The sequence below is a fragment of the Gasterosteus aculeatus genome, chromosome 7, assembly GCF_964276395.1.
Source record: "Gasterosteus aculeatus chromosome 7, fGasAcu3.hap1.1, whole genome shotgun sequence".
NCBI classification, from domain to species: Eukaryota; Metazoa; Chordata; class Actinopteri; order Perciformes; family Gasterosteidae; genus Gasterosteus; species Gasterosteus aculeatus.
In genome coordinates, this window is record NC_135694.1 from 22,227,870 (window position 1) to 22,250,774 (window position 22,905).

The 22,905-nt window shown below is 45.0% G+C and overlaps 2 protein-coding genes across 4 annotated transcripts; one reads left to right on the plus strand and one right to left on the minus strand.

The window, feature by feature from the left end:
• Positions 1-236: 236 nt before the first annotated feature.
• f9b (coagulation factor IXb) lies at positions 237-13,862 on the minus strand. Its single transcript, XM_040180746.2, has 10 exons — positions 13,399-13,862; positions 4,402-4,432; positions 4,214-4,270; positions 3,348-3,517; positions 3,231-3,255; positions 3,013-3,126; positions 2,765-2,896; positions 1,450-1,865; positions 1,131-1,275; positions 237-900 (listed from the first exon to the last, which is right to left on the minus strand). The coding sequence occupies exons 1-10, from the start codon at positions 13,651-13,653 to the stop codon at positions 341-343; spliced, it is 1,905 nt and encodes a 634-aa protein (XP_040036680.2). The 5' UTR covers positions 13,654-13,862; the 3' UTR covers positions 237-340.
• On the plus strand, positions 7,136-22,614 carry fgf13b (fibroblast growth factor 13b). Of its 3 annotated transcripts, none has more exons than XM_078105219.1 (5): positions 7,136-7,423; positions 15,834-15,944; positions 17,700-17,803; positions 18,979-19,177; positions 21,317-22,614. In XM_078105219.1, exons 1-5 carry the CDS (start codon positions 7,378-7,380, stop codon positions 21,454-21,456), a joined length of 600 nt encoding a protein of 199 aa, XP_077961345.1. In that variant the 5' UTR covers positions 7,136-7,377; the 3' UTR covers positions 21,457-22,614. The 3 variants fall into 3 exon arrangements, with proteins under 3 accessions (XP_077961345.1, XP_077961346.1, XP_040036767.2); XM_078105220.1 differs by lacking the exon at positions 7,136-7,423 and adding an exon at positions 11,968-12,091; XM_040180833.2 differs by lacking the exon at positions 7,136-7,423 and adding an exon at positions 14,565-15,297.
• Positions 22,615-22,905: the final 291 nt, after the last annotated feature.

Sequence of the window (22,905 nt, forward strand, 5' to 3'; positions counted from 1 at the left end):
ACGGTGTAACCACGACGCATCTTCTACTTTTAGCTTGGTCGACCCGTGTTGGGCCGGGACAGATTACGCCTTCCTCATTCTTTTTGGTCGAGGGAGATTCGGGATTCAAGAACATACAATTAATATTACAATTGCAAACCAAGATTGCATTTAGCTGCAAAGCACATATTGTATAAAGAGATACATGGTATTCAGTTTCAGTATTTGCAGTAAGGAAAAATGTAAATACCCAGATATTTTGCTGACTTTTTATTGCAGAATCCCAAATTAGATGATTCAGTTGAACCTCTTTCACTTCCTGTTGCCTCACACTGTTATTCCTTTCATATTTCTACATTTTTCAGTTGATAATCCGCAGCCCTGTTGTCCTTCTGATCCATGCAATAAAACGTGCTACTCGAGTGTAGACGCCATACTTTCCTGCCTTGGCACATTCCTCCCCCCAGCTGACGATGCCTGTCAAGAACCAAGTGCCTTTATAATTAGTGGCATGCGGCCCCCCGCTGTCCCCCTTGCACGAATCCTTCACCTCATTTTCGAAGCCGGCACAGAACATTCCGCTTGTGATGGGTTTCTCGCTGCTCTGTTTACACACGGTGCGATCCACGTAGGGCACCTCCAGCTTCTGTAGCTTGTTGGGCTGCGAGCCTGTGGTCCGCAGATTCCCCCATCCGCTCACCAGAGACGTGCTGGATTCCCTTGACAGGTTTTCCGTAAAGTCCTTGAGGCCCAGGCAGATGGGGCGCCGGCGGTTGGACAATACCACTGGTTTGGCGAGCTTCAGGAGTGCAATGTCGTTGTCGTACGCGGACTTTGCGGTATCATACAAGTGGTGCATGTGCTTCTCTGCCACCTCGTGATCTTGCTCTGAACCCTCAGCCTGGCTCACATCATGTTCACCTGTAAACACAGATTAATGCCATGACATGGTATTACTCACCAGGCCGATAGCATCTCCTGATCTAAAGTTACAACGCCGCTGAAAGCTGACCCAACCCCGACACCTTTTGCAATGAAACGTGCAAATAACCGACAAGACACAACGGCAATTTTGATGATTAAGACCAGTTTGTCTTTACTTTAAATTACGGATCATAGGTTATATGATACGAATGTCCCGTTTTTCCTACCGACTCTGACGAAGAAATCCTCCAAATTAGGATTAGTCGGCACCAGACAATGAGCGGCTGTGATGACCCATAATTCACTGATTAAAGATCCTCCACAGAAAACTCCTTCTCTTTGAAGGGTGTCTGAGCGAGACATCAGGGCCACCTGCACAGAAACACAAGAACATTCCTAAGAACCAATAAGCAGAGCCACATCACGTCCCCTGTGCATTTCCTCTTCTCCATCAACCCTCTCAACACCGCAGTCTAACCTTTCACCTCCTTTCCCCCCGCTTTGACCTCTGTGCTTCCTTTCATTGTGCATCCCACGCTACATCACCTGCCAAGGTATCTCTCCAGGAATCGCATCGTTGCCTCCCACAATCCTCTGGTCAGTGTTGTCTTGTGCCGTGATGGTGGGGAGTGTGGGGAAGAAAGCCCAGGAGGGCGGCTGCTTTTTCTCCACTTCCGTCGCACTCCTTGCTTCCCCACTGCTCATGACCGCCTCATCTGGACTGACGGAGGAGCTCCGATCCGACCTCACCGACCGCGTCTTTGCAGCGGAGGCCGCGGAGACGTTGGACGGGCCTGAATCGTTGGAGTGGATGCTGTAGTCGTCATAAAACTGCATGATGTCGTAGTCGTCCTCCAGGTTGTAGCTGGAATTGTGTTTTCCTTCAGAGCTGTGCTCCGTGATGTTGCGTGATGACCGCGGGGCTAGCGAGGTGATGTCCACGCGACCGCAGCTGAATTGTTCTGAATGGGGAATGAAGGACATAACGCAGAAAGAGATATTCTAGTTGTGTCTCTCAGACATCTTCAGAGCCGGATTTCTACCCAGAATGTTTTCTTCTACCCTTTAGTTGTAGTCTTTAAACTACGGGCAGATTCAAATATTTTGATGCGATTTGACTGATAACCAAAGATTATTGTTGGTTTGAAACCCAGGCTCGTTGTGTGATTCTATAAACAGGGTGTTCATGCTGTCTGCAAAACACGCGTTTTGTAAGTCATTTGACAGCTGACAGTTTATTTACAACGCACAGTTTATGAGCCAGTCTGTTAGAAGTAGGATGAGAAGCGTAACGTGATGAGTTCAGCGTTCTTTGCTATTGTGGATTATAAGACAGCTCGTACATTAATCAGTCTTTTTACTTGTGTGTGAGGAAGTTTATGGAAAGCAACCGAAACCAGGATTTAATGAAACACGCATAATTTAGTAGTTTGGTCCCAGAAATGCAGAATTATTTGCATTTGTGCAAATGTGACTTTGTTCTTTGGCATTTAAATTGACCCTGCAAAGGTCGACGGTATGTACATTCACGTATTGTAGCTTCACATTCTGCTACTTTGCTTCTACTCCATTATATTTAAAACATTTAAATGTTTAACATTTTACTAGATAGTTCAAGAGATCATCAATCATTAATAATTATAATGCAGTGATATAAAATACACAATTCTTAAATGAGGCATTCTAAATCCTATGTACTTTTACTTTTTAGACATTTGTCCATTATTTACTTCTTTACCACAAACGCATGTATGCACTCTTTTTTTCAGTCTGCTTTCACTGTGATGTGCAGTGTAGTAGCATGATGATTAGAGCCGTGTTGAGTCACACAACAAAATAGACACAATTTATCTAAATTTACCTGATGGCTCACAGCTTCTCTTGTCCAGCCCGAGAGTATAACCAGCTGCACAACGGCACACGGGAACGTCCGCCGACATCAAACAGAAATGGGAACACCCGCCGTTGTTGAGCGAACACTGCTTCTTCAACTCTGACAACAGACGCGAAAGCAGATGGGATCTTTTCTGTGTGTTTGTCATGAGACGGTTTCACATTAAACTGTTTGACGCCACATCACACCGTGTGTTGGCAAAAGAAAGAACTCACCAATCTCACAGTTCTTGCCATTAAAGTTTGGATTGCAATAACAGGTATATGTGTTGATTCCATCTTCACACTCGCCCCCGTTTTGGCAGGGAGGTGGCTGACACTGGTCACCGTCTACACACACACACACACACACACACACACACACACAGGTTCAGAGGTGACGGTTGGCTTAAAAGTCAAAGTAACTGTGAAAACATGTGTTTCAATCATCTTACCCTTGTAACGGGCCCAGAACGCCGTCTGGAAGAAAACAACACAGATATTAATGAGAAACTTCAGACACTTGGGAGGTTGTTGTTATGTGTGTGTGTGTGTGTGTGTGTCTAACTCACGGTTTTGTCATCGTCCTCGAACACCTCCCTGGCCTCCTCCATCGTGCAGGCTTCTTCAATGCACTCCCGCTCCAGGTTGCCTGGCTGAAGCTCTTCAAAGACCTTGCTGTTGTACCTGCGCAGGCGACGCAGCACCGCGTCGGCTGTCTGTTGAGACACAAACACAGTTCCTAAAAGGTAATAAAAGACAAAAGAGGAGATTGTTGAAAAAAGTTCTGTTATCGTTCTCCAGCAGTAACGCTTCAAAACCATTAACAGTTACATAGAGCGTCTTTCTTAATGCTTTCTAAGTAGATTTGTGCACATTCATTTGTTATGGATCATCAGACAGTCAGGGACCAAGTATTTAGAGTGACACCATTCTTCTAATTTGGCCTCTTACGTGAGTCGAATGGCTTTGAAATTAAGCAGTCAATGTGTGGTTGAATTTTAGACTTTCATCCTTAATTTGATGGTAATACAAAAAACTTAACATTAACCACTTTGGAATTCCAGCCATTTTTATACAGTACTCCCGCTACTACACAGCACACAACCTGCTTCACCCGTGGATGTATTGCTGTAAGAAAGAGGTCCTGTACCCTTTGAAAAGGTATTAACCAGATGTTAATTCGTCCCCACCAATCATCACGAGCCTCGAGCTCTCGGCAGAGTTTGAAAAGAGAACTTATCTTATTTTTCTCTTATCTTCTGTTGAGTATCAAATGCTCCATTCTAGTGTGCTTACATTACGGCTTACAGTTACAAACACAACAAACTTACAACCACCTTTTTATAACAATACCAAACTAGATCTTTGAGTAGCGTCTGCTATCACATGACCACCAGCCTCCTAGCTTCTCAGCACCTGCTCCTCTGTCGTGTACCTGGGTGTTGCTCTCTGACTTCAGCGGCCAGTCCGTACAGCTCCAGCAGCAGGCCAGCTGTAAAAGCCAGTTGACAAAGTCTGGCCATCTTGTCCAAACGATTTCGAATGTGGAACCACAGCGTGAAGTGAGCGCCGGTGGGATTGATCCACCGCTCCAAAGTACAACAACGCGCTCTGTTTACTCACCCGGATGGCCCCAGAGTTTGTTCACATTTGTCTGTGTGTGAGAGAGAAAGAGGGCAAATCAGGGAAAAGGTGTGGGAGATATTTTGTTTGTGTGTATATATTATATAAATATTAAGGTTCAAGAAGCAGTACATTTCATTCCATTGCGTAAGGTTGAAATCGATCGACGACACTGACCCCGGGTCAGAATGAAGGGCAGTTCTCAACATTGTCGTGTGTGTTTAACATGATCATGTTTTTTTGTGATGATGAGTCTTGACCGATGAGCAGCTTTTGCAACACGGCCTCCTTCGGTCTGTATGAACAGTAGCTTCTGAGGACCAATGTCACTACATTCCTGTGAAATGACATTCAGTCAGTTCAGTGACTTTTTGACTAATCTCCTCTTTGTGCGACTGTCACGCTGTGCTTCGGCTTTTTACCATTGTGACACAAGCATCGCTCATTGCAACAGCGGCTGCGCTTCGGCAGCGTTCTCACACACACAAAGGCCCAAGCCCACTTCCTCCTGGTGTACGGCAAATTTCAGGAAGTGAGGGCGAGGGGGCCAAAGCGGCGCGAGCATTGAAGGCTCTCTCTGCTCAGACTGTGAGTTACTCCGGGTGGGTCTGCGGACAAATCACTGTGACTGACAGCCAGGTCCGTTGGCCTCCAGCCAGCAGCGTCTTGGCAACAGTTGCCTTGTGGTGACTTATCGGCTGGGGATGATTTAAATGGGAGGGTGGTATGAGATTGTTTTATGCAAGGGCCATTGAATCAATCACCACGGCCAACTTTAGATCTGAGAGAAAATTAACAGGTCCGCTGCGGTTTTGGCAACAAATCTGATTAAATCACTCTGTGCTGATGAAAGTCCCGGGGACGTGACCCGTTAGTGGAGCGGTGGCTCATTGTGCAGGAGGGTGGTGGCGCTGATGTTAAGCATCTCACGTGTAAGCACACAGAAAGAGGCACGGCAACGCGTCTTAATGGCAGGGAAAGCATGCCCGTCCTCAGTGAGCAGAATACTATGTGAATTATCACATCATCATAGCTAATTAAAATGAGCATTTCAATGATCTGATTGTTTTTATGGTGAGGAAAAATAATTTGAAGTAAAAACAGGCAATAAAACCCTCGGAATCTACGTGTTTATTTAATAAACAAGTTATATTGGTGCTCTAATTATTTTCAGCAATCAAGTCGTTATAACACTCACACTTCATCTGTATTTGTGCATCTGCATCTGTCTCATTGGTGCAACATCTATACTTGTGTCTTGTGGATTAACGTGGCCGTCTACATGTGTGCTTATTTGTATCCGTCCCGACACTTGGAAGTATCACTTGGAGTACAGCGATCCTTTGGTCACGCAATTTTTTTAGCTTAGTCGGCGTAAATGGTGCAGCGATTAAGTCAATGACCGCTTTTTTCTTGTCACCCTCTTCTTGGATCAATAAAGAAATGTCCACGCTCCTTCCCAGTATGATCACACAGCGCTTTTACAGCCATTGTAAAACCGCTGTGTCCCCCACTCCAACGCATGAAGCGTATACATCTGACCTGGGACCAGCAGTGCAAAGTAATTACTTTGACTGACTGTGTCAAAGAGCAACACATGACTAATGTACCCGAGGCTTGTTTTTTTTTATGTGCTCCAGATACAATTTTCAGAGTTGAGAAGATACAAGAAAATAATGGACATTCAACCAATGAGAAGAACATATTTCAAAGGTCCTATAATTAACAATGGAGTGAAAAAATAATATGTAACCTGTATCTAAATGTATTGATTTTCACCTTTCAGCCCTCGTTGGCAACTCGCCCGTGTCAGTTTGCATTGACTCTACTTTTATTAAGAGTGGGTTCTACTGAAGGGAACAGCGGGCGTGTATGTGGCACTTTGTGTTCTAATAGAGCAGCTGGTTTCAGCAGAGAACAGTAATCCTCCAGAGGGAGGAGGTGGGGGGGAGGGGCTGGGGGGGGGGAGTGGGGTGTTCTTACCGAGGGCCGGCTGTGCTTTGGGCTGATGGTTCATTTAGTAGTTGGAGTCCACAAAAAACTAAAAACAGGGACAGACATGTTATGCAAGAGCCATGAACTCTTGTCAAACGAGGCAACGTATACAGTGAGTCAGAAGTTGTTATTGACAATCGCAAAAACACTGTCAGTATTTCATTAGTTAATAACGGTGACTGAGTAAATGAAGAGATTTTGTAAACTCTGACTGTACAACATCATTTTAACCTCCAAATACACAATGTTATATTTAACAACAGTTAGAAGCGACTTGAGATATAAAGAAATACACAAACACGCTGGGGACGCCGCCTTATTCAGGGAAAATAAAGTGTATCCCACTTTGTGTGAAAAAAGACATTTTCTCACATAAATGGATTAAGTGGTCAATGCATTGACTACTTTGCGTGGTGTTACTGCTGAGTTTGTATGTTGCTGTGCAGTAATGAGATGGAAAGATCAACCGTGAATATGGTGACCTTCTTTAAGATGTCCATCCTTTAACCCCCCCCCCCCCCCCCCCTTCCCCAGCTGGAAAATCAGTGTGTATAGAGTTAATAATGATGAATGTGTTTACTTTAATCCATTTTAATAGCTGTTGAGGAAACGTAATTAAGCTATTGTTATTATTGGCGTATAATTCATTAGAAATATATTTGTTACAGCTTAATGCCCTCAAAGGGAGCTTTACCTGTTAATGTTTAAAGAGCTCCTATAGGACTTCTGCTTTAATTGCCTCGGCTCTGTGCAAATGTGTCACATCTCTCAGTGTGCGCGCGCACGTTCGGTAGCGCTCGCGCCGGTGAATGGAGGCTTATAAAGACGCGGCACAGTTGGGCCGGTGAGAGTTGGACCGTGTGCGTCTGTGGGTCTTTGTGTGTGTGTGTGTGAGTGTGTGTGTTTGTGTGTGAGTGTGAGTGTGTGCGGAGACACTGAAGTTTGATTGAACTACCAGCGGTAAGACGCAGCGGTTCGTCCATGAGCGGAAAAAAAAGCAAAGAGGATAAAGACCATGCCGCCAAAGGTGAGTGACGATGAACCCGCATCACACAGTCACTATCTAGGAAGAAATCAAAGGCTTTTTTCTTGTCTTTATTGTGAGAAATAGGGAACGGTTTGGTTTTGTGCTGACATCAGTAAACTGGTACTTATTCCCATTGACCACACAATTCCAAAATCCAGAAAACAGATGGAAGGTCGACGAATTACGTTGAACACGTGTTTTTAAAAATAAAATAAAAATATGCTTAAGAAAACCTAATATATTAACACAATAGTGCTGAGGTAAGCCCATTTGAAACACGTGTTCTCTGTAACGATCCAGTATCACAACGCATTCTGCTGCGAACAGGAGGAGGCGATAAACCAGGGTGTTTATGGTTCAATGCGCAGCGTATATTTGTATTATAAATCCGCTGACACAGACTATTCCCTTCTGAAGGGGTCCCGGCTTTTCTGATGTAATTTTAGCAGCGCGCGCACACATGTTCTTGGACAATATACACGCACGTTGCACAGCGATGGTAACCGGGAAACTATCATTGCCATGGAGACATGAAAAGGGTGTTGCCCGTGTAACCGATGGTCGAGACCCGTCCATTCACGAAAAGAGAAAGCAGGAAGATGGAGCGTGCCGGCAATTTGCCTTAATAGATCAATTAATCAAATTGGCTATAAAGAATATTTCCGTGCTCCGGCCGAAAGTCGAAAATAGTCATTTATATTTTTGCCTTTGCAATAATCTCAGATATTTAGCATGTTGGGGGGTTGAAGCCAATGTAAATCTTCTGCTCTACCTTGTGAACAGGTGCACAGCAAACTAACAATAAAGCCAGCAGTTGGTTTTGTTCAAACATTTGAAAACTTTGACAATCAAATTACTTTTTTTTTTTACAATTAAAATACTTTTGACATCCATGTTGTTGAGCGACATTTATGAACAGTATTGTGACACTGGAAATGTAACGACCAGGTGACCATATGCTGGTTTGATTGGTTAGTTGTTTTTTTTAAATGCGCATTTGAATTTGGTAAAAATCCAAAGAGTTCCGGGTAAAAAATAAATGTCCTCTGAGATATAGAGAACATTTCTGATTTAATAAAGAAAGGCTCTGTGTGACAGAGGGGTTAATATTTTTAAATGAATGTGCAAATTATTCACAATTATTTGTGATTGGTCTGAAAAGTATCATAGTGTGTTAAACCGCAATAAGCTCCGCACTGCCCACTGGAGGGAGGGAAACATCCACTGGTCCTTGATGGTTAGTCGGAACTGCAGTGGGTGCCTTTCCCCTGACAGCCGCAACGGGGCAACAATAAGACAATTCCACACTTGAAAAGATATTGTAATATACATTTTCTTTAGAAAGCCGTCAACACCTGTCGGTCTTGGCTTGTTAATCGCATACAGTCTCCTCACAATAAACCTCAGTTTTTAATACAAAAAAAGCTTATCCGACAAAACTACTTGGTTCCGTCTAGGAAAAGATTACTCAGTTAGGTTGAGGCAACAACACATATTAATTATGTTTAAGAAAAGCTCGTGGTTTGGGTTTAAATAACTACGGGTGCGCTGTTACTGAAGTACAAACGTTATGTGACTAATAAATCAGTGTTGACTTGTCATTTCACTGGGGAGCAGCAGTCCCCAGGCTCTAAGATAAGATCTTCTTTAATTGGACCAACCCACTTTTGGACACACTGCTCACACTGCAGTTCTCACCAACCGTCAGTTTTTCATCCGCCTATATAGGACTACGGTTATCACTGAAAAAAAGATTACAAATGAAAATGTTTTTGGTAGAAAAGGGTGCGAGGTAACGATGTCTGTTAAACTCCAGCTGCTACGGAGCCGTGCCATTAGCGTGTTGAACTGAACCGTACGCCGGCTGACAGTATAGTAATAAACCTTTAGTAATGGGAGCCTTAACTCGTCTTTGAAGGATACAAAGCAAACAGAAAAAGCAATAAAAGCCAGCCAATGAGTGTGAAGGGTGCTTTAAAAGAACCATGATAACCTCTGCGCACCGGAATGGATTCCAATACACAGACGGGTAATAAATTCTGTCAGTATGACACTAAATATTAGACGTTCCAGTACAATGCCACCCACGTAACAAAGCAATCCCAATAAAACGGAATATCAAAAAATATATGCGTCTGAGCAATTACAGAGTCCCCATTCATTTAAAGCAGCACAATGTAACAAAGTCCAAAGACGGTTGCAACGTTTAATGTTACAATCACAGAAAGTCTGTTGTGCTTCTCCCCAAAAATATCTTCATCAATGACCCACTCCGCCTCTGGTGGACTGACATGCAGCATTATATTTCACCCCCTACTTTTCTTTATATAATTAGAGTAAAGTTACGGATTAAGTTTGGGCAGAACAAGAACTCATTAACATCCTGTTCTTCAAGAGATTAGCCCTATAAATGAGGATTAAAACTACATACGCCCGTGTGTGTTTCCCCATGGAGAAACTATTGTTAATTAACCCAGAATGTGACCCAGCGACATGGCAGCAGAAGTCAACATTAAGGCCCATCCAAGACATCACTGACCCCCCCCCTGACTGTGATGTAATGACGTGTGTGCGTAAATAAAGAACGGCGAGCGCAGAACCGGAACATAACTTGTAATGTAACAACTTGAGTCGAGCTCAAACTGCTTCATCGGGTCAATGTTTCAATTGTTTTTTGGTGACTTCTGTTTATTACTAATTAGCAAATGTGAGCAAACTGGACCTTATTGACTCAAAAATAGTTTCATTACATGATTTCTTCATTCTTTGTGGTTACAGTGCTATTATTTGCAATGTGTGATGTCACGAAACCAGTTGAACGTTTAATGACATCGATATATACCTTAGATCCACCATTTGTGCTGCCACATGCCACAGTAGAGAAGGGATAGAGAATTAATACTTTTTTTGTGCGATATATTGCACCAAAGTCGATAAAATGATATTATTGTAATTTTCAGACCTATTTATGACACAGATTACATAATGACAGTATGACAATATAATAGCATAATAGCGCAACTATGCTCTTTCAAAGAACAAAGAATGTTTTATTCTTCGAAATATTTATACATAGAACCACAATGTAAAAAATATATATCCTAAATATTGATTTGGTTGACAAAAAAGTGCAAGGGACACGGGCCTCCACTTTCTAAAACAGCAAGACGAAGATGACATAGGCAGCATCGGCTAAAATGTTGGTGACATTCTATGTAGAAATGAATATAATATATCACAGCACCAAAAATGATCATTTCCACGTACCGTGTGATAAGTCAATATATTGACTATCTCGACAGGTATTGTCCCCCTCCCTTCTTTCACTCACACGCGCAGTCAGCATTTCCATTGCAGTCATTTTTCCTGTGGTCTGAGTGTATGGCGCCACCTAGTGGCTGATAATGTGAATCACTGAAAGACAGCTGCTGCTCTCAAATCTTTAGAGCAACTTCATAGAGTTTATTGTTGATAGACTACAGCGATTGGACGCTGGCATCCTGCCCAGGCTGTTGGGTAAGGAACCTTTGCCTAAACGGTCCTTCGTGGTTTCTTATTTCAGGCCAAGGATAGAAAGCTATTTTGGGAGACCAAAATGGCATTTGTGCTGGTTGAGACAATTCAAGAAACCAAACCACAGGCACACAGTGACCCAGCAAATCCCCCCCGGCTTGATCCAACAGTTATTTTAGAAACCACAGCGTAATGATAAAAAGATCTTGGCATACACACAATAGCTTCCCGCAGAAAAACAGATTTTGAAAAAACGGAATGAGAACTACCTCAGAGATTCTCAGATGGGGTTTTTTCAGTTCGACTTTTTAAGTTGCTGGGCGTTCATATTCTTCAGCAACATCCATCGTTACTGCCTTCAATGGCTTTTACAGGCTCCGGACTGCAGCAGACAGTTATGTGTGTAGACACATCCTGGATAGTTTGGTTACAGTAAAGTGCAATGACGGTGTGCATTGAGTATTTAAGTGTGTGCAGTGAAAGTCTATTTAAAAAGCTCCTTGGATTTAAACTCATATCTGTTCGTCACTAGAGCATCAACTTGCAGTCGACCTCTTTATGCCCACTTCATCATTTAATCGCCTCATGTCCACATTGAATGCCGTCTGTACCATCTGGCTCTTTGTTGAAGCTGTGTGATGTCCACACTCAATGGAGTCTTAATACGCAAAGTAATCCTTATAGTGGCTCAGATTAGTTCCCAATTTGACATTGCTCTGATACTGACAGGCTTAATTAAAAAACGTGAGTAGGAAGAAATGGCTCTGATTTCTGGATTGGCCTCAGGGATACCTGGTTAAACTTAGGCCAGGTCTACAGCACGTACACGCACTTCCTCGATGGACCCTTGCATCTCGGAGCGGCCCGCTGGCTGCCTCTCTCTCTTATTGTGCCAGATCAGCGGGGCCCGGAGATGAATCATTGATGACCGGTTCCAACGGCTTAATGGCCTCTAATGTTCTGTAATGATCTTCCGTCAACGCCGTTGCGCGCAGCCTTAATGGACCCAATGCCGTGGAGAATGTTCTGCCTTGAACTTCGGTAATTCCTCCTCTTTTCGACGAGCGGCGCACAACGGGAAGCCCGAAGAGGAGCACAAGTCTCCGGAGCTCCACGGGCGCAGCATGGCTTTCCCTCTCCGCCGATCGACCTCAGGTAGGACCGGACGGTGTGAAACGACAACATTTGATCCTGCTACATCAGTACGAGCATAACTCGTCCACTGTAAAACTTTGGGAGATCAAAGAGGGAAGAGGAACACACGTAGACCAACCGAGGTGAACGGAAGTCTCCATAGAATGCTAACTTGGTGCTTTTGTTTATAATTGCTTATAAAAATTGCTTTATCGACCTAAACGTGTTCTATGTTTGATTTTATGAAGTTATGTTTGAAGTAAGTTGATCGTTTTGGTAGAAACTAAAGAGATATTTTAAACTCGGATAGAAATTGAGGTGCTCTCCGTGGTGCTGAAAGCAGCGCCGGACGCTCTCTTCCACTAGGATGCATGCACATCCATTTACATCCATTTATTATAAATCGCTTAATGAATGTCTCTTAGTATGATTGCCATTTCAAAGCATTTCAGTAGTTGAGAAGCTTGAAGGCCTACTGGTGTCCTCCACGCTCTCAGTGCAGATTTGAACTCAAACTTTAAAAATATAACAAAACGTGGCAAACGGGCCGCGCTACTCAGAGACCATGAATCAAAAGTCCCGGTTCTTATAACAAATCCTCTCACTGTCAAAATCCATGTCAGCCTGCAGGGAAGTTTCTCTTTTTAACTCAGAATTTATTAACATCCAGCGTCTCTAAAATGATTCAATTATTATTCCTGTGTGTCATTTATCTTCAACATGCATCACACTGTTCACTGCTGTCTTTGATGGTTGACCTTTTACCTTCTAAATTACTGCCATGCGCTGCGGGTTTCTGATCGTTCTCTATCTGGCATTTATGGTTATGGTTATAGTTTAGTTTTCTCTGTTGGGATTAACTCCTTTCAGATCCATTATTTCCATTTGATTGTGTAAAGCAAACGTCTATGTAAACTTGAAATATACAATATAATGTATGGTATAATCATGAGAACAAATCAATTACTTATCTTTATTGGGTTGCACATTTGTTTCTCCACACACTTTTGAACATTTGAATTGGTTAAGGTTATTTAAGGGCTAAAGCTTTTCAGCGGCTCTTTGTATCTGCTTTGTTTTACTGTTGCATTTTGTTACCTCTGGTCCTTGCATGCTTTTGCTTTTAGGGACACGTGGTGTGGGTTTTAAAAGCAACGAGCTCATGAATGAAATATGAAGGCTTTGCCTTCAGTCACTTCATTAGTGGTTTGCTTTCATAGTTTGATGTTTTTAGATGACGTCGCACATTGGCGATGGCATATTCTACGGCTGAAGCCGCGGTCTTTCTCGATAAACTATATTTATCTGTACATTTCCAAGGCTCTTACCCAACCAGAAGTCAGTGGGCGGATATCCAACTCCTCCGGGCTCCACTTCGGCGACCCGCTCCTGAACCCAGCTTCGGTCCCCGCTCCGCGTCTTTCCCCTCCAAACACCACTGAGATCTCAGCCATCGATTTCCCCACCGGCGAACCGCGCGCGCGTTGCCTCTTCCCGCCGCTCGGGCGCCACGTGCCACAGGTCCACCGGCGCTGATGGCCCAGTCGGCTCATTGTCCGCCACCTCGGCTCCCACGGCGCCATATTTAGAGGGGAGGTTCAGCAGTTGCCACGCGCCATCGCGAGTGTAGCTGCCACGGGCAGCTGTGTTTCTGCAGTCTCGCCTGCGGCCAGTGGACAACGCAGGGATCGGCTGCTGCTGCATTTTTGGTGTCGTCTGCTCCGGTGCGAACGCGAAAAACGTGACATCTTAAGAGAGGAGCTGTGTGCGTTACTCGGGTCCTTCTGCAGCCTTTCGGCAGTGGTGAACCTCTGCACCAAAATATGAGAGCCCCTCCTTTCCCCCCTTTCTCCATCTCTCTCACACAGAAACTAACCAGGTCTCTCTCGACCTTCCGTTTTTGTCCCTTCACTTGCATTTATTTCAAGTCGTGCCTCGTCAGAGTCCTATAGTCCTAAAACTCTATACACCCATCGCACTCCCAATGACTCCTCATTTTGCGATCCTCCCTTTCATTCATCTTTCCCTTTTCCCAATCCATCTGTAGGCTGTGCACGAGCTTCTCTCTCTCTCTCAAAGCAAACTCGATATCTCATGTTCTCCCTCCCACCTCTGCCCCCTCGTTTCCAGTAGTCCTCCTCTCGTTAATGCACCTGCCTGTCTGCCCTTTCCCTTTCATTTCGCAGTTTATATTACTCCTCATCATTTATTACATTGCACCCCCCCCCCCCCCTCCCCTCACACGCACACGCGTGCGCGCACACACAGTCTTCAGGGTAACATGTAAATATCATGGCACGTGGGGTTCAGAGCTACAGGTGTGCTATGAGGAAGAGCTGCACTCTCGTCGCACGCCTCCGACCCCTCCACACAAGGACATGTACCCCCCTCATCACCCCCTTTCCCCATCTCCCCCCTCCTCACCCCCTTGCACTCCCCCTACTCATTTATCCTCCTCGGGGCGGGCAGGGCTGCAGCAGTGTTTTATGAACAGCCCCGAACCGTCTCATTGAGAAACACTCACGCGGTCCACACGCGTCGGTGTCGCGGACGGCGTGGACGAGCGCAGCCGCAGTGATCGGTGCCGACGAGACCGGGTGTCGTTCGCAGCGCGAACTGTGCTGTTGATTCGCCACTCGGAACCCCGGGACCGGATCCCGGAGCCTCCCCTCCCTCCCCCCGTTTCTTCTTCAACGCTCTCTCGGGACAGCCGGGAGAATCACCTGAAGGGGGAGGTGGTGTCCTGGTGGAGAGGTGGAGGGGTGGAGACGGATTTTACAACTGTGACCCATCGGGCGGCGTGAGGCGGCGTCTATTCCCGCTCACTCACCGGCAGACCTGAAGCGCCCGGACGCACCGATGGAGGATTCCGGACACTTTCTAAAAACCACGAGACTGCAGCGGGCGGTTCCTGGTGCGAACTAAGCCGTGGGTGGTGTAGACAATCTGCCCGCACCCTCCACCCCTTGTTGCCTTATTCGCACCTTCCCTATCCCTCCCATACGGGACGCGCAGCCCTTACCGGGGGAACATGTCCCGGGCGGCGGCTATCGCGAGCTCCCTGATCCGCCAGAAGCGGCAGGCGCGGGAGCGCGAGAAGGGGAACGCGTGCCGCGGCAGCCCGATCAACAGCAAAGGCACAAACGAGAAGCCGAGCAAGCTCAACGTGTTCTCACGCGTCAAACTGTTTGGGTCGAGGAAGAAACGGAAGAGAAAGCGACCACCAGGTCTGAGGGTGACGGAGGGGGGGGGGGGGGGGGGGGGGGGGTGACAAGAGCTGCACCACATCAACCATCTTCACAACGAGCAGCAGCATCATGACCATCATCACCATTCCACACCATGCATTTCATCACCGGGGGCTGGTCCTCCGTCCCTGCATCATTCCTCACCCCTGAGGGGCAGGAATGAATCCTGTTGCGTGACACCGAAAACCTAAAATGTCAACAACTTTGTGTCGTCCCGCAGCAAAGTGTAGCAGCAGCAGCAGTAGTGGCTGTGACCGCTGATGGGGAGCTCATTCAACCAGGCTCCAAATTCAAGCGGCGCTGGAGCTACTCTTGTTGTCTAGTTGGGGCTGTCAACGTGTTTTGGGGGATTTGCGTGTGCGCCACATTGTACAGGGGTCAGGAATGGACATTGGGCCCTCAAGGCCCAGCAATCAGCTCCTCCTCCGGATACTTCATGCATCTCGGCGATGGCTGGATTAGATCAAACAAATTGCGGTGAATGCAGTTTAACGTGTCTCCTCTCCTCCTCTCAGAGCCCCAGTTAAAGGGCATCGTGACCAGGCTTTCCAGCAGCCAGGGCTTCCAGCTGCAGATGCAGCCTGATGGCACCATTGATGGAACCAAGGATGAAGACAGCACTTATGGTAAATCCAACTCTGGACTTTAGACTTGTAGACGTTCACAAATTAGAAATTGGAACCGGCATATTATATTTCTGCCGCGCAAATGACTGAAACTATTCGACTACTATTACTATAGAACATTTTCATTTGACTAATCGATTATTTAACTCATCGTTGAACTCAATGTTTTACTTCAGAAAACTACAGTTACCATAAATGGTTGCTGTAGCAACAAACATTGTAGCGTTGCTCCAACGCTGGTCATGCATGCATATTAAAACCTCCATTGCTTGTTAAGTAAAGGGAGCTAAAACATTATAATAATTTACAGCCCAAACTAAAACCAAGTTTTTTCTTCAATATAATAAATAAATAAATGCAACATGTCAAAGATTCTAAAACCAATTTAACGGTACACTTAATTCTGTGAAAATTGTCTGATTTGTGGATTTTGCTCAGGCAGTCACTCAGCAGCATGTCAGGGGTCCATTTAATTGGGAATCTGGCGGCTGCTTTTCCTCCAACTGTCAGATTGTGTCCCCGCCAATCAATCTGTGTTGATTGTTACCTGGCTAAAGAAATGGATTGAATATCCACAGTATGCACGTTGGAAAAGATACTCGAGGTGGTCCAGAGAATCCTTTCTGCCTCACACAAACGCACACAGGCGGCAACGTGTGATCTGCCGTTGTGGTTCAGACGGCGATCGCTCTCCTTCTCGTGCACAGTTGGTGTCGCCAGCATCACACATTGATCTCTGCTCCTTCCCGGGCCGCCGAACTGTTGCGTGCGCGAGAAAGACGGCAGGCTCTCTAATTAGATGATTAGGAGGTGTATGCATCAAGTAAACGCTCACCCACGCTCACCCACCCATTGCGCACAAACCAAGAAAAGAACTGCAAATAATGTGAAACAAACAGCATCAGTGTTGTGACGCAATTCTTTTTTGATGCAAGATTTTTTGATCTATATTCTTTTAAAGAGAGATTTACATCAGACAAAGTGTTTTAATGTCCTACTTACGAACATTAAGATGACACTGAAGAACACTGTGTCCCCCTTTCCCTCGCATCGGACATCCTGGGATTTTTAATTTTATTTTTAGCATTTCGGATGCATTTATATACATAGGCCTTACATTTTAGAACATCTACGTCAGAAGAATATTCAATCATATTTACCCTCTATGAGAACTAATTCCTGATTTTGATATGACAAAAAAAGAAAGTACTTCTCAGAAGATTAGATAATTGATCATTACTTGATTTTATATGTATATGTATGTATGTATGCTTGCTGTGAGTTAATCTTCTTAAATATTCATATAATTGTAAACTGAACCACTTTGGTTGTTTACCTTCGCGTCCGTTTTTTAACTGATATTTTGTTGCCTGTATTATGAATCCAATGGGATAAAACAAAGTTGACAGATTAGCTGCTACTGCAAATCCTCCTTATTACAGTTGGAATATTTGTATTTTCATTTATCAGAGTAGGAATAGCTGTAAACTTCAACTTGTCATTGCACTGCTAAACGTCCCGGGCTGCCAATCGCTGGTTTTGATTCCGTGGCCTTGGTGCCTCACTGACCTTGTCGAATAGCTTCCCCGTGGCAAAATGCAGGTGTTGTCAGACCAAAGTCTGACAACACCTTTCAGACCAAATGCTTCCATATTGATGAGGATTTTCCCCTGTGTTTGCTTTTTCACTGCTCGTTTGTTTGCTGTGTGTGTGTGTGTTTGTTGTGTGCGTGTGTATTAATGTTTGTATTGGTAGGGGTGTTCAACCTGATCCCGGTCGGGCTTCGTGTGGTGGCCATCCAGGGCGTCCAGACCAAACTCTATCTGGCAATGAACAACGAAGGCTTTCTCTACACCTCTGTAGGTCCCCACGCTCGCCCATCATCATCATCATCATCATCAGTACAAACTTTGGGTCAGGCTGAGTAATGAATCAGCAGATCTCAGTAGAAGTACCGTCTCATTTTCACATGATCTCGTTTATACTTTAATTACAGTATTGTCGTGTGAGTTCAAACGTTATAATCCAGTGTGAGAAACGCTCGTATCTGCCTGCTGATATTGTGGCTTCACGGGATTTATTCCAGTTCATCCTCTGGCCTCCTTTTTGTTCACCTCCCTGGAGCCATTCCTTGACAGGACGATTACTTTCCGCACAGTTACACACCGATCCTGAGATTTGTTTTCATCCCTTTCTGATTCGCACACACACACACACACACACACACACACACACACTCATCCGCGCTGTGCATATGGTCTCTCAGACGGGTCAGGAGGCGGTGTCTGTTGCAGCACAGTGCACTAAGTGCCTCGCTTTAGCTTTTGAGCAGGGATGGCGGGTGGTGTAGAAGGAATAACAACGAAACAATAACACACTCTCAGCAATCTAGACGGGCATCCAAGATTAAAAGATGAAAACTAACAAAGAGGAATTAGAAACAACAGCACACGCCTCAAGGTAGTAACAGCCATGCGGCTACGTCAGGGCAGGCACGTACACCCCCACCAAGTCCCGTCCTGGGGGTTTTACGTCGCTCATAACACTCACATCTCTTGCTTCATCTTCTCACCTGATGTTAAATACAGAATCGTTTTATATGTGCTATTTGCTCTCAATCGATTTGACAAGTTCATAGAGCCACACAGCTCAGTGAATTAAAAGATTTCATCCTCGCATCCCCCCCCCGGCAACCTGGGCACCATCTTTCTCTCTGCGGGCTGGTTGGTATTCAAGGGAGTAGCCGGTTGCCATGGAAATGCAGGAATAAGGAAATGCAAATGTCAGCTGTGCTAAGTTGGCGCAGTTGGTTCTGGGAGACTATCGGCCGGCTGAGATAATGATTCGGAGAGCCGACCCGCTGCTGGATGAGTGCACTGATACATGGTGACACCAATAACCATTTGTTAGTGGTGTTTCCATTACAAACTCATTCCGTGTGAGACGCCCTCACCCCTCCACGTCTTCTTCATCACCGTCCTGTCTTCTTGTCTTCCAGGACTTGTTGTAATAGCTTACACCCTTTCCCCCTCAGGAACATTTTACCCCCGAGTGTAAGTTCAAGGAGTCGGTGTTTGAGAACTACTACGTCACCTACTCCTCCATGCTGTACCGGCAGCAGGCCTCGGGTCGGGCCTGGTACCTGGGCCTCAACAAGGAGGGGGGAATCATGAAGGGAAACCACGTCAAGAAGAACAAAGCCGCCGCACATTTCATACCGAAACCACTGAAAGGTAAAAGGAAGCACAGCAACAGACTTTTAACTTAAGCAGGCTTTTATTCTGCATAAGTGTACACAGATAACTTGGTTTCTATAGAAACTCTCCATAACATTAAGGAGATTTGCACACTTTAAATCACAGTTCACACAATGTTCTTCACACAAGAGCAACATCACGCCTCGACTGCAAGCGAATCATGTTCCAATATTCAACCTACAGACTTACGAAGCTCCCAGGAAACATAAAGGAAATTAATCTTGTGTCTAAGCGTTAAACTTCTAAAGTGAGTATAGTCATAGATGCTTGATTTTTTAAAATGATCCAGAAGGAGTAGAAGTAATTTTGGACGTTGTAAGTAGTTTATTAATCAGACCGGTAATTTGATACGCCCTAAAAACGTGTGAAAACATGGTGTATAAATAGTAAATGTTTTGCTGTAATAATTTATATTCATGACAAAATAAGCAGTAACCAGAGATGACGAAAACCTCCTTCGGGAACTTTCACACGTGGCTTGTAAAACTTAATGACGACGCGGATGGCACTTTGCCGTCTGGCTTCCTCGAGGAAATCGTACTTTCTTGATTGTTGATGTTCTGGGTCCGCACGCTCCTGGTCGGATGCACTTATTGTAAGCCGCTTTAGCGTCAGCTAAATGAAAAAACTAATATGAAGTGACAATGATGAAGTACGACGATGATGATAAAGTTGCAGTATTTTAGCAGTGAGCCTCACAGACTAAACGAAACAAAGACAAATGGATTTTCAGCACCACAAACATTCGACGGCGTGAAGAGTGAAGCAAATAAAATATTCTGTGGGACCGATAACAAAACTCCAAACTTACTTTGATCCAAAGTAAAATGATTGACTACACCTTCATGAATATTCTGTTAATCTGTTGTTAGCAAAACAAAATCCAGTTTTCTGACTCATCGAAGTCCATAAAAAAGAGGTTGTGTCGAGCAAACAGTCCACCATGAAATCTGACTTTAACTCCGTCATTCGAGTGTGATTGTTGTGAGCCGGCCCTTTTCTAACAGAACCTCTGTAGATAGTAGATGTAGATAAGTAGGTACAGTAAAAAGCCCGGCGTGTCAAAGGATTTTAGAGATAGGGCTCAAAAACAAAAACCCTGAATGAGAGAAAAAATATATATTTGTATTAAAAAAGTCTACATCCAGGACCGTGAAAGGCGTTGTTTTCCGTTAAAGAGAAGAAGCGCTGTGCTCAATCTGTGCTAACAGCAGAGGAAGACGGCGTCCATCTGCTGATGGACGCAGGAGGAACGTTTTTTGTAGGACAACACGGACGTCGGCATCGCCATGGTTCTCGTCAAAGAAGCACTTGTCTCCATGTGAGGAGGATTTAGCTGTATTTACCAACTTCGTTGCTCTTCTTTTAAGACAGCTAAAACATTTTGGCTCTTTTGCTAACAGATTCCATGTTTTGTCATGGAACCAAACCTTACATTTGCCCAAGCTTGTGACAACCCACAGACCTCGTTTCATGCATGTAACCCAACACCCACTCAAAAAAAACATCTTCAGTGGACGGCGCCTGGAGTGGAAAAAATGCTAACTCATGTCTGGGATTTAAAACTTATCGGTGCAGCACTGTTGTTGACGGCTAAAGAGCACAATATTTCCCTCAGCAATAAGTGGAGAGCGAACAAAGCTAAAAGGAGAGTGGAAATTGGATACAAACACGACTCAGAATGAATGCTAATGTTGCTCTGCACCGGCTGGGTGCGCAAATAGAACTGTTTTTAATTTAACACGCTTGTGATACATATTTCAGTAATACATTTAGTTTTTTTACCGTCTCCATGAGGCCAACAAATATTCCAGTTTAAGCGAACAAAGATGGTTTACGATCGTCTAAGATCATCGTGGCATATTTTTATTACAGCCTTGCGTTGCAGGAATTCCCTTTTGGCGGTTCAGTCAGAATTGATTGTGAAACCAGAATCAATTAGAGCTTCCATTCGAAAACCTTTCAGTTGTCTCCGTGGTGATTGTGCGGGGGGGACCTCAACGTACCTGACCACCCGCACGAGGCGCGCACACCAAAATGGGAGCGATTCATGTCGGCCCCCGCCACTCAGCTGCCAGCTTAATTAATGATTGCGGTCTCCTCTGTGTCTTGCAGTGGCCATGTACAGGGAGCCCTCCCTCCACGACCTGACTGAGCTGTCGCGGTCAGGCAGCGGCACGCCGACCAAGAGCCGCAGCGCTTCGGCCCTGCTTAACGGCGGGGGGAAGTCGCCCAGCAAAAACGACCTTTCCTAGCCCCTCACCCACACAGATGACACAAACAGACGTGCACACACACACACATACACACACACACACACAGATCTCAGGCCGTCATGCGCACACGCCTGGCTGGTGAGGGGTAGCAGGAAGCGAGGACAAAACGGCCGAGGACAGGAATGTGTTCCTCCACATAACGGAGCCCTCTGTGACTGACTGTGATGTAAATAAAAGGACAATCACTCTGCAGAGGGACGGGACCTGTGGATCTCTGCCCTCGACTCCTCCTCCTGCTGTATCATAACCAGCGAGAACAAGGGAGGGAGACGTAGTAAGACAAGAGGCGATGGAGAGAGAGAGAGAGCGAGTCGGTCGGTCACATGTCACATAAACAGACTGTTACAGAGAACCAAAGAGTCCAAGTGGTAACCACGTCACCGCAGTGAAAAAAGGAGGACGTGGCGAGAAAGTTAGACGGACAAAGGAAGGAAGGGCGTCTTTATCTATTCTACCTTATGCTATGTTTACACAGAGCTCATGGGGTTAAGTCACATTTTTTAAATGACGATCGTATTCGCTCTACTCTTATGACGACTCAGCATTTGTTTGCATGCAGGTGCACCCGTGCGTTTGTAAGTGGTTCAAGTGCACGCCGTGCTTGCAGTAGGAGTGTTATGTGTGTGTGTGTGTGGGGGGGGGGCAAGAGAGTGTGTGTATGTGTGTGTGTGTGTGTGTGTGTGTGTGTGTGAGTGTACATCTGTGCGCACGCATGTATCTGGGGGAGAAGGGGGTGGGATTCTACCTTTTTAAGATCTGTCGTATATCAGACAAACCTCCCGAGGGCTTTAGCAAGTAAAACAAATTAGGTTTACTATATAATATATGCTTCCATGCTTACTTCTTTCCGTTTGTTGTTGTTGTTCCTTGCGGTTTGTTTATTGTTGCATGGAAGCTTGTGGACCTCTGCTCAGTAGCAGCATGCCAAAGGTCCGTTTTTCTTTTCTTTTTCCGGCCTTGCGTGTTCCTGACCGAAAGTGAGCACTAGTTAGGGAACCGATGAGAGTATTGGAACACTACTGGTTCAGTGGTGTTGGCCCTGAGCCAGATCCCCCTGGACCAATGGGAGCACAGATTATCTTCATATTCCTGCTGTGGACAAACTAGAAATGCACTAAATAAACTCTTTTTAAAGAAGTTTTAGTCTCATCTTATTTTGTTGATTCCCCCGTCCCTGTGTTAGGTTGAAAATGTTTGAGAGTTCATCAATATTAAGAGATTTCACCAATAAAAACTGCTGTCAGTTCATGTAATTTACGGAATCACTTGTTCATACATAGCGTACCTCTAGTGGCACCTCTAGTGTCACAATCGAGTCAAATGGAAATGGAAAATTCTTGAAATGTTGAGTTCTGTTGGTTATCATAGTAGCGTAGACAACAATTATATAATACATGTTGTTGCGTTTTTTTATTTTTCATGGAACGT

Bases quoted from the DNA above. Each gene is read 5' to 3' on its own strand.
- fgf13b (XM_040180833.2), top strand. From the start codon at position 15,102: ATGTCCCGGGCGGCGGCTATCGCGAGCTCCCTGATCCGCCAGAAGCGG. The intron at 15,298-15,833 runs GTCTGAGGGTGA...TCCTCCTCTCAG, and splicing joins GAAGAGAAAGCGACCACCAG to AGCCCCAGTTAAAGGGCATC. The intron at 19,178-21,316 runs GTAAAAGGAAGC...TGTGTCTTGCAG, and splicing joins CATACCGAAACCACTGAAAG to TGGCCATGTACAGGGAGCCC.
- f9b (XM_040180746.2), bottom strand. From the start codon at position 13,653: ATGGCGCCGTGGGAGCCGAGGTGGCGGACAATGAGCCGACTGGGCCAT. The intron at 4,433-13,398 runs GTAAGAGCCTTG...TCTCACACACAG, and splicing joins GCCCACTGACTTCTGGTTGG to ACAAATGTGAACAAACTCTG. The intron at 1,866-2,764 runs GTAAATTTAGAT...TTCCCCATTCAG, and splicing joins GAGAAGCTGTGAGCCATCAG to AACAATTCAGCTGCGGTCGC.